Below are 20313 nucleotides of genomic sequence, written 5' to 3'. Positions count from 1 at the left end.
CAGCATCAATAACACAGGGATGTTTTCCTTATTGCTGAGCAGTGCTTACACAGCGTCAAGGCCTTTTCTCCTTCTCACACCACCCCACCAGCCAGGAGGCTGGGGGTGCACGGAAGCTGGGAGGGGACACAGCCGGGACAGGTGACCCCAACTGACCAAAGGGATATTCCATACCATATGACATCATGCTCGGCATATAAAGCTGGGGGAAGGAAAAGGAAGGGAGGACATTCAGAGTTATGGCATTTGTCTTCCCAAGTCACCTTTATGCATGATGGAGCCCTGCTTCCCTGGAGATGGCTGAACGCCTATCAGCCAATGGGAAGTGGTGAATGAATTCCTTGTTTTGCTCTGCTTGCATGCGCAGCTTTTGCTTTACGTATGAAACTGTCTTTATCTCAGCCCACAAGTTTTCTCACTTTCACCCTTCTGATTTTCCTCCCCATCCCACTGCAGGGGAGTGAGTGAGTGGTGGTCTGGTGCTCAGTTGCCAGCTAGGGTTAAACCAGAACAACTTGTCAGGATGGAGTGTGCCAAGCAATGAAGATAATAGAGACGTGAAAAAGGTACCAAATGGGTTGCAAATAACAGCAATGGGTTGCTCTCTTTGTAAGACTAAAGCTGAAGTCACCATGTATTCGCCAATAACAGGCTGAAGAAGTAACACCACATCCACGTTTGAAGTGGTGTCTACTTTTTTACCTCCTTCCCCTTACCTCTGAAAACACTTTTTGCCTTAAAAAAAATTATGAAAAGTTTCATGTTGATCATCATAAACATACAAAATACAACCATTTTCTGATCATATATTAGAAGTGACATTAGTTTCTTAATGATTTTAGATGCCAGAGAATATTACTTATTGGTCACTTGTGGACAGTGACAGCATCTTAAAATTAACAGCATCTAACATTCAAGAGACATTATTAAAATCAATAATTGAATATTTTAAGTGTGATTTAGTTAACCAGTTTGCACTGTCATCTCTGCATCACACTTTTGCTAAGAAAAATCCTTCCCACGATTGTATATAAACATTATTAAGGATGGGGTGAACAGCATTCATTCCTTGCAGACAGAAAAGTTTGCTAGAGACAAATTCTGATTTTTCACAGACTTTTGCTGTGGCAAGACAGCACTGAATACAACCGAATTCAGCATCTTTCTACAATTACACTGGGGGAAATCTGCAATTTAGTATGTCACAAAGAACCGTCATGCACTCCTCCAGACTTTGCTGCTTAAGAGAACACAGAGAGAGTGCACCAGAGTGTTTTAAGCTGACACCCACAGTATTCTCACCTACAAAAAATGTCCCACCTACGGTATGAACAGTACAGCCTAAACACTAGTAGGATTATGGAAAGGCAAACACGCCTACTAATTTTCTTGGGTTTAAAAAAAAAAAAAAGATCAAATTGCTTATACCTGCTACTGCTAAAGCCAAGAAGGAACTTTCTTGCCAAAGGCAATGTTTATGTCTGCAAGTAAAGAACATTACAAACTTGACAAGGGCAGAAACAAAAATCTGAGATTTCTGCTGAAGTGTGACTTCATAAAATTCACCACAAACTCTCCACACTGAGCTTCCCCAAATACGTAGGGGAATCTTGCCTTCCATGCAGCCCAGAGGCAAAATAAAACTATTCCCAAACTCTGGTCTGTGGGCTGTTATCAGCTTATGAAAAACCAATTAAACACGCTAGTTGTTCTTCAGAATGGTGTCTAAACTCTGGTGCTGCAGAGAGCCTGGAAGTCTTAACAGAGACAAAAATAAGAAACTGAATCTCTATCAATACACAAGGATAAGCAAAAGCTACCACAGACGGCAATGGCACCACTGGGTCTGGACCTTGCTGACAGCCACCATCAGGCAAGATACAATCAGAGAAGGAATAGAAGCAGCCCAGATGGCTCGCCAACATCTCCCAGCACGCAGGGAAGCCAAGTAACAGTGAGGCATATGCAAAGGAGAAAGATCATGAGTGAACTTGAAAAGCATGTGCAGGGCAACACCATGTGATGGTGATCGGGAGTATGGGCAAAAATAGAAGGAGAAAGAGAAAAAAAGGGAAAAAATCAAATACAAGGGCAAGCAATAATTTTCAACTAGTGCACATACTGCATTAAGGACAGCTAAATGTATTACTCTATCCATGTAAGCAATTGTTATAGCTGCAACACACCTAAATGATCAAAAGTCATAAAATTTTAACTTACTGTGCTCTTCCTCCAAGATGCTCAAAACCCCCTAAAAACAAATTTCTGTATCTTAAATAACAAAAAACACCTTAAGAGAATTACTCCCCAGCACAGTTCTGCTATATAGGTGAGTTATACAAAAGAATCAGATTCTCCGAACAAGAAGATTCCAAGTTTAACTCCACCAAAGTCACATCAAGCAACAAGCCCCAAGTCTGCACTACCCTGACTTCCATGGAGTCAAGCCATAACAAGTTTCCATCCCAGTTCTACCAGTAACACTTTTCAAGCGTTTTAAATAAGCTTCTTCCTACAGTATATCACAGCACACTCAATAACTGTCACTCGCCTTATTAAACTAGCTAATCAAAGAGATCAAATACAGGGGTCAGACACAGAGAACTGGATGATTAGCCACACTTTTGTTCTCAGCTATTCACACTACTTCTCTAGCAGACACTGATACCTAACAACGCAAGGATGTCTGATCCATTCATGAAGCAGTTGCCACCAGCCAACAATTCAGGCTACATGAAGATGCTCGGCTCTGCAGCGTTCGGCAACTGCTTCACAAGTGGATCAGACGTTCCTGCCTCGGGCACCAGGCCAGAAGGCAGTTTAGACAACTGGTACTGATAGCAGCTTCTGCTGTCCAATTCAGATCTGTCATTACACAACTGCCAGAGCCTTGAGTAATAGCTAAGTTACTACAGAAAAGCTAGCTAGCATAATAAACAACTTCAACTATGTTCCAATTACTTTCTTTGCACTTGCTTTTTGGAGTAATAATTTAAATTACAGCAGTAACTCATCTTCCAATTTAAAAGATACTTAAGATTACTTTTGAAGATTGGTAAGAAAGTTGCAACAGATGGCTTCCAACCAAATCTGCAGTAGAGACAATATGATGGAGATTTAAGGCTTTCTGAACAAAAACTTTGATTTTTTTTTTTAAAATCTTTCCCCAAAGTAATTATGATTTTAATTATTTAAGCCCCAGAGTGCCCAGTATTTTTCAGTATATATTTGGAACAAATGCGTGACTGCTGAAGGAATTACCTCCTACACATCTACTCAACTCATGTCTTGCTTTCATGCAGAGACTTAACAATAGGGAAAAAAAGAGGTTTTTTTCTCTTCATACCAGATTTTGCTTTGTATTTTGGAGCTGAAGTGCTTTAGTAAGCCTTTTGCAAGTGAAACAGGAGATAAATTGTGGTTTATTGTAAGATCTATTCTCAGTTTTGAAATGGTCTTATATAAAATACTGGATATACACATTAATTGACTAGAGAGCCAAAGTAAATCATTACCATCAATATCAGAACATTTTCTGAGATAAGACTTCCTCTCCAAGATAAGCAACAAAAACTACCTAGATTTTATTTCTCTACTAACAATTTGACCTCCAAATATAGACTATTACAGGTTCTCCACTGAAATTGCCATTCATTTATGTGCAAAATACACTTCAGATACATGATTCGTGATAACCAGTCTGCTGAGGAACCACTTCCACTGTTTATGCCTGCTTCTCATTGTCAAAACAGGTACTCAAGATCTGCTGCTTGAAGAAGAGCAGGTAGGACTTGAAAGGCAAAAGGGAGAAAGGTGGAGTGGAGTCTTTGTTCAAGGAAGAGGTACCCATGTGAGCGGTTCATCCACTATCAGCTCTTACTGTTGTCAGTCTCCTCACGGGACTCGTTTAGGGCTTTCTCTTTTCTGACCACTGTGCACATTGCTCAACAAGAAAATCCACATATTCAACTAAACTAACAGTACATTTACTCATGCCAACCTTCTGGAAGCATTAGGTGAACAGGATCAGCCCAGATTCCATTCACCTCACAGAGAACTGACTGCTCCAGCAGAATTTGGAAAAATGACTGAATTCTGCATATGCCAAGAGTTACAAGTTTAGACTTGTCAGTGCTGGATCAAGCTCAGAGCCCCATATGAAGTAATCGCAAAAGCAGCACACAGAATTATCAAAGACCTTAAATACATGACAATAAAAATCTAGTTCTCTTTTTACATCTTGATGCTTTCTTTATAATCTCTGGGCCAATTAAATGTTTCAAGTTGGTTTCAAGAAAATGCAGTGTAAACTTAAATAGTCTTTCACTTCCATAAGTTTAGGCAACGAAAACCAGGGTACAGCGTAACACAACAGTGAAGACAAAACGCTTTAGAAAATTACATGTGCACTATATACCTATTTGCTACTATTTCCTCTGTAACTGCAGTTAGGACATCAGTTTAAGCACACTGACAACAGATAAATCAGAGAAATGTCCTATAACGGCTATTTAGCTCACAGCAGTCTGGCTGTGGACAGCCAGAGGATGAATGCTGACATGGGGTTACAGTTCAGGCCCTCAAATGAAACATTATTTATTTCCTACTCTCCACATTCACTGTTCTAACATTTCAAAGCACAAGTAAGGCCGGACCTGCAATTCTGCTTAGCAAAACAATTTCCGTAAAACATCAGGCTGATGGCAATGGGCAAATCCATGCAGTCTCTCTAAGTCGGTAAGATCTTACCAAGTAACAAGAAGTCTAAACAAGTGTGGCTACCAGGTTGAGGGAGGTGATTCTGCCCCTCTACTCTGCTCTGGCGAGACCCCACCTGGAGTCCTGCGTCCAGCTCTGGAGCCCTCAGCACAGGTAAGAACAGGGACCCATTGGAGTGGGTCCAGAGCAGGGCCACAAAAATGATCAGAGAGATGGAACTCCTCTCCTCTGAAGATAGGCTGAGAGAGTTGGGGTTGTTCAGCCTGGAGAAGAGAAGGTTCCGGGGAGACCTTATTGCAGCCTTCCAGTACTTAAAGGGGGCTTAGAAGAAAGATGGGGACAGACTTTTTAGCAGGGCCTGTAGCAACAGGACAAGGGCAAATGGTTTTAAACTAAAAGAGGGCAGATTTCTACTAGATCTAAGGAAGAAATTTTTCACAATGAGGGTGGTGAACCACTGGCACAGGTTGCCTAGAGAGGTGGTGGATGCCCCATCCCTGGAAACATTCAACGTCAGGTTGGACAGGGTTCTGAGCAACCTTCTCTAGTTGAAGATGTCCCTGCTCCTTGCAGGGAGGTTGGACTAGATGACCTTTAAAGGTCCCTTCCAACCCAAAGATTCTATGATTCTATGAAGTCATCCCATGTAGACCAGAGAAAGTTCAGTCAATACAGAAATGCGACTCAATATGGAAGAGAAGGACAAAGATAAGAAAAACATCATAACTACACGCAACAGTGTTGGAACCTCATTGTTCCAAATCTTTTTAAACCATTTAATGTTAACAAATAAAATCGGCTTGCTTTAACTTGAGCTGAAATGACCTCTGTACATCACTGCTGTATTACAGGGACCCTAAAAAATACACATTACTAAAGGATACAAAAAGTCATAAAGTGCCCTTACTACAAGTGCACTCACACTAGCCTCGAGCCCTGCTCTCCTGCTTCCTTTTTCTGACCGACTCCTGGAGCTGGAGTGAACTTGGCCTCCTCATCCTGCAGCAAGGAGGACAAGGGTTGGAGGAAACTAACCGAACTTTTCCCTCAGCTCCCATTAGCTGCAGGTGTTTCTCTCTTTCCCCCACAAGGAGCTATGGAAGATAAATGGGTCCCAAGTTCAGGCCCCGAGTCTGTTATCCTAGAGGGCAGGAAGGAAAGGAGTCTCAGCATCAACACCACAGCCTCCACTGCAGGGTGGGCTATCCCCATGACAGGTCCTGGTTCTCTAGCAAGAGATAGGACCCTAGCCCATCCACAGCCCCTGAAACCCTTATTGCAGCTTGGTCAGGTTCAAATAGTTCATCTCTGTATTGCCCATTTCTGTACCTACAAGAGATTATAGACACAGTTTAGCAAAAAAATGCCAGGATTGTGACAGTGAATTCCAAGACAAAGTTTTAAGTAAAGAAAGAACCATTGTGACTACTCTTCTACTAGACAGCAGATCATAACAATGCTGGTAATGGCAATACTAACTTTCCAAAGTCCACAAGTTGAGAGGTACATGATATACAACCTATTTATCAGCGTCACTGTACATCAAATATGGCCAGCAACTACTCTCCTCCTGCAAGAGAAACTTTAATATTATCCATATGTGAATATGTATCTTATAGTGTCTGTTTTTTCCTGTTGTCCAATTTCAAATTATACTTTCTGAAAGAACAGCTATAACCACCCATTGTTACAGGGGTGGCATTATTTTTATTCACATGTAGCCTTCTACAGTAAGCATGTGCAGGTGGAGTAGGGTTTCACAGGGGTAAAAGGACATCACATGGATAACCCCCCTGTCCACCTCAAACACCCCCAACACATAAGTTAAAAGTAATGACTCCATGAAAGATTTAAACTTAGATAGTGATACATATTGGTTTCTGAGAGTTTTAGGCTTTGCCTCCCATCACAAAAGCATCTCCTTCCACCAAGCTAATGAAGACAGACAGGCACACAGGGCAGCCAGCTTCTCTGCCAAAATTTAGGTTTTAGCACTTCCTCCCCCATCGATCTTGCTAAAATTTCAAAACCATTTTGTCTCATCGTAGTTATTTAGGAGTTGACTAAAAGTGAGATAAAGGAGTTTCTAAAGTTTTTGAGTTTATCTAAATTGATATGGAAAACTCCTTTGACTTAGTGTATTTTCAAATTGGCACAGCCTAAAACACCTACCTTTACTAATGGCTTTTAACTGTAAGGGCATTAATGGAAACTTACGGGCAGACACAAATAAAATACACCAAAAATACCTGAATCATGTAAGCAAACAGAAATGTAGCTACAGAGACATGAAATCAAAGGTTTAGCAAAAAAAGAGCAACAGAACAGAGGCCAGAGGATGAAGCTCATTACCTAAGCCAGACTGCAGGGTAAGGAATTAAAAAGAAATTGTGAAATTGAAAATGATTTTGTGAAGTGAGTTCTTTCACTCAAAAACAGGAAAAAGCATGGACTTTCACTAAACACACCTAGAAAAACTTCCTTCCCCCAACATTTTTCCCATTTCTGGAAGATGGCAAAAATATATCCAGAATTGTACATACTTGAGAAGGCAGGATGTCATTTACTTTTACCTTGTTTCACTACTTTGTTCTGCTCTTGCAGATACAGCCTGAACCACGTTACCGAAGAAGCTACATACCTCTGTATTCATCCTCCAACATACAGAGGAGCAGACACATGATACATACTTCGAGAAATCCTCTTCGAAAAAGCGTTTTTTAATGACAATTGTTTTTTTTATTCTACATACACACATTTTTGGGTTTTATTTAGAGGAGGCAATTTTTAAGACTCCCTTCAAGTTTTAGGTGCCTGAATTCACTCTAAGAAACCTGCATAAATTAGCTAAGTCTCAAGCTCTGAACAGTCACAAGGCTCCACATGCTTACTGAAAAATGATTGTGAAGAAATGTGGTCATAATTATACATTTCATTCTCAGTGCTGTTAGAGGGAATGATATTGTAACATGAACACAAGAATGGCTCCAGAAACAATATTGTCACTTCTCTTGATATTAGAATTTAATATTTATATATTCCCCGCTAAACAACTCATTATCCTGAAGCTACCCAACATCTGTTCTTAATCCCACTTAAAACAACTTCACAAAAATAAAGGCTTTGCAGCTAAGTCTCCCTAATTCTCTCAGGAAGAAGCATGTTTGTTTTTTGGGTTGGGTTTTTGTTGTTGAGAGGTAAGGAAAGTGCTATTCACGTTTTCTCCACCAGAAAGGTATGCGCGTGTTTTGTAAACCTATTTGCACATTTTCTCAATAACAATGCAAGATGTAGCCGTCTGAGAAGCTACCAAAAAAGCCTGGTTGAAAGAAAAGTCAAATAGCAGCAACATATTAGCAAAGCAAATAGTAGAAGTCAGTGAATTAAGAGAAGAGAAAGCGAAGCTAAATGTGAACAGTTAAGACCTTAACAAAAATACACCCAAAACTATAATCAGTGCAAAAAACACCCAAAGCTCTGTTTGCACATAAGATCAGTGAAGTTTAAAGTAATGCTTTTCAGCCACTGCTTTAACAACACACATTCAGCTTTGAGGCACCTAATACCAAAACTGCATCTGTAGCTGCAAGGGGGAATATATTTCCCTCCCTCCCAGGGCTGCAGTCCTGTTGCAACAGATACGCAGATCCAGTCTCCCATTTGGGGATCTCCAGTTACTGCATGCGCACATATACGTACAGATGCTGCGGAGGAGTCCTCATGAAATCCACCAGTGACAAACATGTAAAATGTAGCTTTTAGACAAGGGGTGTAACACAAGAGGAAACTGAGCCATAAGGTGAAGCCCACAGCAGGCAGGCAGGGTCCGCCAGCACCAATGATGCCTGAGTAAAGTCATGGCAAGACAAATGAGGCACTGTCTTAAAGGCCCACGTGATGCCAAGACCACCAATACAAGCCCAAGCTGTGGCAGATCAAGTCTGGGGAAGTTCATTCCAAAACCTTGAAGACCACCTATTTGCAGAGACAGAAAAAAATCAGCAAAAAGAGAAGAGCCTTCGCTGTGTGCCCAAGGCAGAGAAGCTACACATGTAGATGACCATCCAGAGAGGACGGACCTTGCCCCCACATCACCAGCATGGGAACCTTCACCCCGTACCCAGCCAGGCAGTACATGGAGCTGTGACTTCTCTCATGCTGCCACATGACGGAAAGGTGACAGTTCTGCAGTAACTCATCAACGAGTTCGTGAATGAACCAGTGTGATTTGTGTCTTTACAATTGTTTCTGCTGTGTGTTAGCTTTGACGCTGTTTCAATAGCATCACTAATGCCACAATTAACAATAGTTGGCATATTGTTTTATAATAATAAAGGATAGTATAACTCAATGTTGGTTGTCATCCAGTTGCACCGTTGATCTCTGTACAAACCAATGCTTAAGACCCAGAGCCACAGATGCCCTGTGGCACAGGTCAGTGCACCAGCTTCTGGAAAATGCCCAGCTACTAAATTTTCAGATTCCATGTTAATGATGCTACAACCTGTTTTTTGAATTCTATGAACTGCCTCTGACCTCCTCCACCTGTTGTTGGAGCAAAAACCTCAGTGGCCAGGATATTTATTTGTGATGTGAAATTCAAGGTCCTTCCAAAGCAGTCTGAAGAACTGATTGAACATGGCTCAACCACCTCTTGGTGTCTTAAAAGCTATCAAGCTACCCATTTCTAAAAACCTGGAAATATAAAGTCAATGAATATACTACCCACTTCAATACAACCTTAATGCCATACTACAGCAAGCCCCTCAAAACACCAGGACTCTAAGCATTACAGTCCACTCTACTGAAGTATTCTGTTTTCCTGGTAAAAGTACACAAAGAGACAAATATCATGTAACTTTTCTGCAGCTCTTCCCACGAACAGATTTCAAAACACATTTGTGAAGGATGCTGGTATTACTCTTTTCTTTCATTACAACAGGATCCTAGTCTAAGCTGATAGTAGTGAACAGGGGCTGCCTCTCCAGAACTCCAAGGCTGTGATTCCCGGAGAGGCAGAGACCTTCCTCCTCTCCTTCCAACCATGCTAATTCCTTTCCACTCCTAAAGAGACATTATTATCTTGTGCTAGCTTTGGCAACCAGCAGGCTCTTCTGTAAGCCAGTCCAGCTCATTGAACTAGCTGATAATCAATCCAGCAAAAAGACAAGTAATGATTTTCCTCAGCCACTCACTGTTAGGCTGGTTTAGGCTTCTGTGAAAACACAGCCTACATCTACATCATGCTTACAAGCCTGGGACTTCAGATGCTCTTCACCTTGGCCAAGTCTTTTGAAATCCCAGAAACCACCATCATAAGCAGTAAAATTCCATGGCAAAACACCTTTCTGCACTTTATGGATTTCACAGCCACAAATTAATTATACGAAGCCTTCAAGAGGCCCTGGTATAAGGCATATTTTCAACATTACTACAGCTATGCCTCTACCATTTTTCACAGCTGCACATAACGCAACTGGACTGCATGACAATAAATACTGAAATTGGTAATTTCAGCACAAACCATGATACAGCTTTAGCCTTTCTTCATATTCACTTTTATAGTTCTGTATATTTTGAATTTGGTAGGCACCATTAAAACAACTTATCTGACTTCTAGAGTAACAAAAGCAATAGAACTTCATTCACTTGCTCCTATATTAACCCAAATAACTTAAGTGTATTTTCCATGTAAAAAAAAATAAATCAGTTTTAATCTGAAGACAAAGAGAATTATATCTGATACTTCTGAAGTGGTTTAACAGCATAATTTGACCAAAAATTCTTTTAGGAGCACAGGCAAGCTTTTTCATCTCAGTCAAGGTACCAAAATTGTTTATAATGCAACACAGTGAAAATCACCTGAATTAAAACCCCCTTTTCTCCCTGCATCCACTTCCCGATCCAGTTTACTATGCAGCCGCTCAGGCAGGCATACTACTACTCTTATGTTTTGGTAGAGCCAGAGGCAGCACTGTACAGTTGTCACTCATCATTAAGTCTCTGAAGCTGGAAAGTTTGGAGTTTTCCTTTTGGGAGGCAGGGAGGGGGAAGAAGGAGGACTATTTAAATTATATTACCTTGCCAGTTTTCCTCCATTTCTTAAAATCCCTATCCGAACAACTACACCCTATTCAACAGATATTTTAGACCAACTTTAAAGGGACGAAAAAGAACTGATAGACCCATATCAGTGTCTGCTGCAGCTCAGATCTGATACCCTCCCTTCTACGCCATCTCCCAGCATATATTTAGTTTTATGCCACTCATCAAAATTGCTCCAAATGCATTCTCTCTACCACGTCACTGCCCCAACACAGGCATCAGTTCCACTTTGTTTTGTTCTGGGGAAGCCAAGGAAAGCAGAAAAAGATAGATACAAAGAATACATTTTCCCCCGGTAAAACAGAAAAGGACATGAGCATCAAAATCCAGAATTCTGCCCCTTCAACAAGCCAGGATACAGAAGTGGAATCCTTATATATATCTAATCCAGACAGAGTTTTTAGTATCAAAACAGTGTCACAAATTGATGAAAAGGAGTATTTTACTTAGCTGCTTGTGACAGCATCAGCTCAACAATCAAGAGGATTTCTTCTACCCCTCCATACGGAAAGCTGTTAATTAACTAATGAATATAGATTAGCATAACAACGATAAGACTCTTAGGAAGCAGGTTAAAGGGAAGACAGCAGTAGGTAGTGCCTGAAGAAGAATTATCCAGATGGAGTTACAGGCTAATGAAGCTCCCCAGCAGATGAATCTAGGAGCAGACACACAGTATTTTCATTGACGATGCAGAACAAAATATAGAAATATGCCAATGCAACAGTGACATGTCAAATGAGTGCGAAACATCATCTTGATTCACAGGGGAAATAAACCCTAAGCATGAGGAATCCCAGTTCACTAGATGCTCATTTCATCAGATGCTATGTTTGCTTTTCAAAGATACCAGAATCTGTATCAATCCTCACATTCCTCTTTTCAACTCCTCACCCTCAGCACTGTGTGCTCCAGGTATGCTCTATGCACATTTGTTCTCAGCTTCCAAATAGAAGTTTCATTAGCATGCCGCACGCTGCACGTACTTATCTCCCAAGCTGTAACCTGAAACTGTGTGCCTGTAAAATGCACCAACCATACCAGTTCTTAAGCAAAAGAAGGAAAAAACATACATACACATGATGGACTAAGTTACTTAGTACTGCTGCAGAAAAAGATCCAGGCGGCTTGGGCATAGTCCTCTGAAAAGATCATGTTGCTGCTTTCAGGTAACAAAGAAAAGCACAATCTTAAGTACTATTAGGAAAGGAATACAGAAGAATACCAAAAATTTAGAAACATCTAAAATCCTCAAGTACTCACATTACAAAAGAATGCATTTCTAGTCAGTCCATCTCAAAAACAGTATCATAAATCTGAAAAGCTACTCAGAGGAGTACAGGAATGATGAGATGGGTGGGGAATCTCCCACATGAAAAACTGCAAGACCCTTCAGTTTAGCTTACAGATGACTGGAGGACTCAGTACGATAGAGAGCTATAAAAATTACAAAAGGTACCGTAGAAGAAAAATCAGAGCAATGATCGGGTATTTCTCATCATTCAAGAATGAATGAAACGATCAATCAGCAGCCTTCTGTCAAATAACAATGCTGGGTTTTTTTCCAAAAACACCTGTGGAACCCATTACTACCAGACAAGTATAATACAAAAACTAAGAAAATAAATAATATAACTGCATTCCGGAAACAACTGGACACATTCGTGGAAGAAAAGTTGATCAACAATCATTAAACACAACATATATATGTATGTAGTTACCTTATTTGAATTAGTAATTTCAAGAGCTACATCAAGCAAGTACGTATATACTAGTGAAAGGATTATCCTTATTTTTCAGGCCCCTTCTCTAAGTCAGCGGCTAGATGTCATCACTAGAAACAGAACTCAGCTGGGCAGATGTTTGGTCTAATCCAGCCATAATATTGCACACATCCAGCTTGTTTTGCTGCGTGATGACTTGGAGGACTTCAACAAATCTTCTCAGCACTGGAACGATTCATTTGTCCTATTTCTTCCAAGAGGTAACCTGCCATAACAAAATCAGAGCTAGTCCATCTCTTCCTTTCACCCTTACGATTAGTAACACTTAACAGTCCGAAAAACTGCCCCACAATGAAGACAGGCTGCAATGAGAAATTGAACTTCCTCATGGAAGGAGGACTGTCATGGTCCTGAACTCCGAGAACAGCAGGTCAAAAAAAAGCCAACCATACAAATTGTCAGGTTACATAAACAATTTGTTCTTGGATTTTAAAGGTACTAATGTGCTCCCTTATTATCTTATTCTGTAAGCTTATTTCAACATTTGAAAGAGAAGCTTTTATGACCAGTGTCAGACTATCTAACTTTAGCCCAAAACCTCCCTCAAAAGGGCAGGGTAACACACAAACTAAGTAGTACCCCAAAAAGATAGTAATGGGTGATTCCCCCACCATCCCCAAAACAGACCACAGTCTGTTCCGAAATGAGAACATTTATGAACTTTTAAAGAAAAGAATTCTTCTGCAAAAGCCTTTGTTCAAGAAACTGTTCATGCTACCCAGACCCATACCATGTAGAATAGCTTAGGACGACAGGGACCTCTGGACCTCACTTTGCTCAATCCCCTGCCCAAAAGAGAACTTGTTTCAAAGTTAGATCAGGTTGTTCAGGGCCTTGTTCAGTCAAGTTTTAAGTATCTCCAAAGACGGGATCTCCCATAGCCTCTCCAGGTAGCCTGCTCCACTGCCTTCACCAACCACACTTACTGTGTTGGTTTTGGGTTGGGTGTTTTTTTCTTCCCTCCAGCTGGAATTTCCATTTCTGAAACTTATAACCTCTTGTCTTTTCACTGCGCACCTCTGAGAAAAGTCTGGCATTTCTAATATCAAAACAGTCTGAGTTAGGAAGTAAATTGTCCAGTGAAGGTATATGATACATTTGAGCCAACCTGACAGCTCACAATTGCTAATAGGGGCAGACCAGCCCTGGACATGTCCAACAATCTAATTTCAGCCCCACTGTGCTAGCTCTGCAACTGAAATGGCTGCAGAGATAGCCAATTCGTCTTGCTAACTTGACAGAAATCCATTCCCTTGTTTAATTCCTATGTCATCTCAGCAATATTAATATGTTCAACACAGGGTCACAAGGGAGAAACTGGAGCTGCAGGTAGGAACAGAGCACCCCTTTTTGGAGGGGGACAGGGGAAACAAGCTATAACCTGTGAGTTGACAGTTAGGTGTCACAGAACATTATATACTAAAAAATTTCAACCTGTTTAATAAGCTCCCAGCAATAACTAAAGAGTTTTAAGCATGCTTCCTACTTCATCCTCTCACCTATGGGATGACATTTCCATGTCTTTGCTTAATGATACAACCTATGTCTTCTCTCATCCATGAAGACAGTTATTAAAACAGTACTTAACTGACACTAATGACATTAAGCATTAATTACCACCCGAACTAAGCAGAACATAACAGATAGGAACCATATATATTTAGTTAGAGAATGCCATGCCTGTTGGAAATGGAGGATCAGTAAATTCATTTGGTACATAGAAGATGCTGGCGTATGGCCTTCACCAAGCCAAAGTCATGCAGGTCAAAGGTGAGTATCAGCCTAAGGCTCTGAATGACCGCACAGAATTTTACATTTTAAGTTACAAGGCACTATGGGGACCTTACTTCAAGCAAACACCATTAGAATTGTTGGAAAGGAATTAAGTACCCAAAAAGCACATACTTTTTAATATAGCAAATATTCTTACACACACCAAAGAAAACTGTCACAGGACCAGCATTCAAAGTCATATTTGGCAGCTAGTGACAACTCAAGCTTCATCTTTTATAACAACTCTTCAACTTATACCAAATTTCAATCATTTTCCTAACTAAACCTTTTGAACGTGGGCTACCTAGAACCTGCTGAAAGGTGTTACTGGTAACAAAGGTCTACATAGCTGTAGAGGAGCGTGGTGAGAGAACAGATTCAACCTTTCCAGTTTTCATACACTGCACACCATGGTCTGCAAAATCCATAAGGATCAGCAATTTATGAGATGAGAACTAACATATCTCTCATCTGACATATAAAAAGTAGTTTTCCAAAGGAAAAAGCAACTAATCCAGTGCAATAAAGAAGAAAAAAAAAAAAAAACTTATCAAAGATTGAGAGCACTCATGGCAATCCATACTCTTAAGGAAAGTTAAACAAACACATTCAGGGTTTTTTATTAGCATGCCTGAATTCCTCTAGTCCATTATTCTCCTCCAATGCTCAGTATTTCAGTTTGAAATCAAGACAAGTATCACATAAACCATCATCGCTCCCTGCTCCATCATCAGATATGTTGCACCACCTTTGATGCCTCCCTAGCCAACCATGTTTTTGCACAGATTGCTACTGTCTCAGCTGCCACAAGAAGACCTGGCTGAATCCCCCTCCACCTCTCCCTGCCCAGTTAAAACTTGCTGCCACTCGCAGCTCTGCCCTTTCCCATCACTTCAGGTATGGCTCCACTGCAAGGTGCCAGCCTCTACTTATGATCTCCATTACTAGCATCAGGTTCACCACCTTCCCCCAAGTCCTGAGATTTTTACATAAATACCTTTCCAAGTGATCCCACCAATTTGCTTCATCAGTCCACCTCCCAACTGCCACGCACAGTTACTTCTTGCCCTCATCCCCAAACAGACATTTAACAGATTTTTACCAAACAGTGTAAAACAGGCTACATTAAATTAAGATCATCAATGTCCAGGTGCAATCCTGAAACACAATTCAGTCCTTGTTTTTCCACAGATGCTAGTGAGAAAGAACAGGAGCAGAGCACATAACCCTTTCAGTCTCTAGGGTGTCATAAACATCTTTGTAAAGCAGCATAGTTGGTGAACTGCACTCTTCCTCTCCTTCATCACTCCAAAAACCTGATGATTTTTGAGAAGAAATACAGAGCAATAACCCTAAGCAGTTCTCACAGCTCTTCTACAGCCAAACTAGATTAAAGACTGATTCTGGGTCCTTAGCCTCATGGATAGCTTTAGTAAATATCTTTGCTTTATGTGGCTTCCTCAGGAAGAGCCATCTAACATTCTTGTCAGTTCAGTGTTGTCTATGAGACTTCCAAGAGCAGCTGTGGAAAAGAAAAAAGAACAAGTAAAAGCTAATGACTGCAACAAGTCAGCTTTCATACTGTCAGGCTGGAGGGAAAGAGTAAGCTAGAAATTCAACAAGGATCCTAAGAACCATCTGCCTACAGACCTGACGCTTAGTTTTACCAGGAAGTTTAGCACCTATTCTTCAACAGAAGCACAAACATTACCATAAAAGGCTTGCATCTTTTCACTGTATTAACATTTTTATTTACTTAGACTCCACAGTAAGTTGCATTTTTCTCTCTATCATAGCAAGACTAGGCTAGGGAAACTATGCCAACAAAAGTAATGTTAAGTTTCCTAGCACAGATGCAAAACTTTGGACATGCCACTCCATGTGCTATCAGTTTGATACTGAAAACTAGTTACCGGCCAGCTTCCTTCCACACACGTGTTCTGTCTCATAATAATACTTATTACACATTTCCCCTACGCAAACACTTCTGGTAATTACAGCAACTGCATTATTTTTAAAACTGAGATACATAGACGTTGTGAGAACATCCAATAATCTACGCAGTTATTGTTTTGCAAAGGCATGCAGGAATCAAAAGCAACTCAAAGCTTAAGATGCATCACTATTCGCATACTTTGGGAAGTTTTTTCTTCTAAAAGGATTAGCGCTTGTTACTAAGCTGTCTGCCTTTACTTTGCTGTTTGGAAATACAGTCAACATTTTTCAGGCTTTGATTTCACAAGGAGTAACACACAAGTATTCTGATGAGGACACCTGTGAGTAAATCTCATCACTTTACTGTCAGGCCGCTTTGGCTAGTCATTAAACTCACAATCATTCAGGCTCTGGTCATTGATCAGTTATCGATACCAGGCAAACCTTCCTACTATTTGCTCAGTCCTTTTGAAATCCCTTCAATATTGACAACTTACAACCTTTATTTCTGTTGGAATCACATTTTGGTAAGATAAATTTTGTGGGGAAGGCTTTAAGCTAGCCGTTTTTAGAAGATCTGCAAGTAAGACCTGTAAAACGACACAGGTCATTACACAGCTTTTCACTCAAAGGAACAAAAAACTTTTACAAAGACGCAGGACTAGGATGTTTTAACATCAACAGTCGCTACAGCCATTTAGCTCCATCGCAATCCAGATCTTTGCCGTGCGGACTTTCTTTCCCATGCAACCATGGAAAATGACACACAACACGCTCGCAGTTTTGGCAATAAAAGGCTCAGGGCGCGAAGCACCGCTGGTCGCTTTGCTTCAAGGCGGCGGCAGCGCCGTGAGCCCCGGCGGCTCCCGGCCCCTCCGCTGAAAGGAACACTCTGGAAGCGAGCGGCGCCCAACCACGCCGTTCGCGGCACTTCTGCGGGCACCTCCGCCCCGCCGCCGGTGCCCCATTGGCCCCGCTGGGCTGGGGGCTGCCGCGGGAGGCGATCCAGGCCCCGGCCCCCGCCGCCGGGAGTGAAGAGTTGCTCACCGGCAACTTCGCCGAGGGTTTCCGCGGCGGACAATGGCGGTGCGAGGGCTCGGGGCGTAAGGGACGGGACACCCCGCCGTGGAGGGAGGCTCGGGAGCGCGGGCAGCCGGCAGCCTGCCCGGGGCCGGGGGGAGGGGGGGAAGAGCGGGCGGCACATGGAGGACCGGGCGCGGCGTGCGCGGCGGGGGCCGACCCCAGCTACAGGGTGACAGGGACAAGCCGGCGCGGCGGCCACCGCCCGCGGAGGGGAAGGCCAGCCGGCGAACGGGAAGATGCGGGAAGAGGGCGGCGGAGGCGCGGCGCCCCAGCGGGCAGCGCCCCGAACCCGCGCCTGAGGGGCGAGGGCGGCGGGAGGCTCCGCGGGGAGGGGGGAGGGGGCCGGCGCGGACGCCCCCACCGCGAGGCGCCGCTCCGGGCGCGGCGCGTGCCGCCACCCGCCTCACCATCAGCACTTTGGCCGCGTTCTCCAGCTGGGCGATCACCTCGGGGGCCCCCCCCGCCGCCGCGGCCGCCGCCATCATGGTCTCTCTTCAATGACGCGCCATGCGCTGCATTCTGGGACGAGGCGGCCGCCCAGCCAATCCCGGGCGCGGCCCGGCCCGGCCCGGCCCCGGCGCGGAGGCGAAGCGGCGCCGCTGCCGCCGCAGCGCGACCGCCGGCCACCAGCCAGGGGGGCCGCCGGAGACAGCCCCCACCCCTGCACGCCGCGCACCTTCCTCCCCTCCCTCCCGCCCGCCTCCGGGGCGGGTCCGGCGCACGCGGCGGGACCTGCGGAGCCCCGGGGCGGGGCCCGACGCCGTCGCCTGACGCCGGTTCGAGGCTGCCGCACCTGCCGGGGCCCGCATGTGGGCGGAGGAGCGCTGCAAGGCCTCCCGGGCCGCTTCAGGGAAAGCCGGCTGAGCGTCGGGAGGGCAGGGCGCGACCGGAGCGTGAGCCTTGTTTGGGGGTTGCCCGGTTCCGTCGCGTTTCCGAGTGCCTACCGGTGAAGTCGGGGGCTGGTGAGGCCGCGGGCACTACCTGCGCGCCGTTCCTTGCCTTTAGCCGTGCTTGCAGATTTCCAGGGGGATGAGAAGGACTGTGTTTTAAAATACAGCTTAGAAAGTGGTGGGGAGGGGAGAAGGTGGCCAGCATCTTTGCAAATGGAACTGCTTTATGGCACGCAAAAAAGCCAGCCAAGTTTCAAGGGATGTAAACTGCATTTTTTGTCCACGTAACTCCATCTGGAGCTCTCATGCTCACTTCATGTTACTAGATGTGAGTTACAGGACAGCATGACCTCTGAAGAATATGCTGGAGAGAACATTGTTGTACACCTGTAGGAGCGAAAGGATTCTCAGGTTGTGCCTTCGCTGGCATTTCATTTTGGTTTAGGAGTTTGCCTTTTAAACAAACCTGATGGTTTCCACTTCAGTTTGCACACTGGAGCAGACTTGGAGCTTTGATACTTTCACATGAAACTAAATGGGAAGTCTGCAGCTGCCAAGGCGCAGGCAGTGCATAGGACCAGGCTAGATGCCCTTCGGGGTCCCTCACAGCATGGAGCACCGGGCAGCATTGGCTGGTTTGTTCCCCTGATCCTGCTAGACCACTCTGTCCTTACAGCAGTGAGGTGTTCTCAACCATGTATCTGCCATCCTCCCAACCCTGAGAAGACATTAGCTGACCTCTAGTGCTGAGCTTAGCGAAGTTTGGAACATACCAGCTAGCTGAGCAGGCCAATAGGAGTCTTGAATGCCCACAGACAGTTCATGTAAACTGAGTGTAAATATGCAATGTTTCCATGCAGGTGATACAATGTAATAGCCAAAGGCAGAAGAAAGGATCAAGGAAACAGGATGACAGCAAGATATACATCTTACCTATTCAGAAGAAGAATTAAAGTATTTTTCTCCCAAGAAATGTCAGCTTTCAGTGCTGAAGGGTGTATGGCAGCGCTCACTACTAAACAAGATTTGAGGTAGCAATAGAACCATGTAAAAGATGGATTTTGAGGTTTACCTAGGATGTAATGTAATTCATGCTAAAACCTTAAATGTATTTCAGGGTAACATTCAACTTCACTGTTGAAGAATGTGAGGAGATCAGCAGGGCTGCACTGAAAGGAGTTATGAGTAAATTCCTAAAATTGAACTAACAGTCAGAAATGGAGGAGCCTGAAGGCAGTGAAAGTGTGACAACACACTTAAGTCACGATGTGCATTTATTGGCAAACAGTGCGATATACAATCAGTCTTACTCTAAAGAACAGCAAAACAAGAGCTAAAGACTTAGAAGTTTGTGTAAAAAGAGGTAAAAAAAACCCTGAATATAATGAGAAAAGCTATTTTAAAGAATTCTGTGTTCACAGAATCACTAAGGTTGGAAAGGACCTTCAAGATCATCAAGTCCAACCATTAATCCAGCACCACCATGTCCCATAAACAACGTCCTGAAGTGCCACATCCACATGTTTTTTGAACATTTCCAGAGATGGCGACTCCACCACCTCCCTGGGCAGCCTGTTCCAATGCTTGACCACCCTCTCGGTGAAGAAATTTTTCCTAATATCCAATCTAAACCTCCCCTGGCGCAACTTGAGGCCATTTTCCCTTCTTGGGAGAAGAGACCAACACTCACCTCATCACAACCCCCTTTCAGGTAGTTGTAGAGAGCGATAAGGTCTCCCCTCAGTCTCCTCTTCTCCAGACTGAACAACCCCAGTTTCCTCAGCTGCTCCTCATAAGACTTGTGCTCCAGACCCCTCACCAGCTTTTTTGCCCTCCTTTGGACACGCTCCAGCACCTCAGCATCCTTCTTGTAGTGAGGGGCCCAAAACTGAACACAGTATTCAAGCTGTGGCCTCACCAGGGCCGAGTACAGGGGCACCATCACTTCCCTACTCCTGCTGGCCACACTATTTCTGATACAGGCCAGGACGCTGTTGGCCTTCTTGGCCACCTGGGCACACTGC

At 43.5% G+C, this 20313-nt stretch overlaps 1 protein-coding gene across 2 annotated transcripts in view; it reads right to left on the bottom strand.

The window, feature by feature from the left end:
• The window catches only part of XPO4 (exportin 4), a gene marked incomplete at its 5' end in the record, with an annotated part of 81988 nt that extends 64104 nt beyond the window's left edge, over positions 1–17884 (bottom strand). For both annotated transcript variants that reach the window (XM_082010431.1, XM_082010432.1), the window contains one exon: positions 17807–17884. In XM_082010431.1, the coding sequence (XP_081866557.1) occupies positions 17807–17884 (78 nt within the window). The remainder of the gene's footprint in view (positions 1–17806) is intronic.
• Positions 17885–20313: the final 2429 nt, after the last annotated feature.

This window comes from Phaethon aethereus (genome assembly GCF_964289735.1).
Source record: "Phaethon aethereus genome assembly, chromosome: 1".
In the NCBI taxonomy this organism is placed as follows: domain Eukaryota; kingdom Metazoa; phylum Chordata; class Aves; order Phaethontiformes; family Phaethontidae; genus Phaethon; species Phaethon aethereus.
This window is presented reverse-complemented; position numbering and strand designations above follow the sequence as displayed.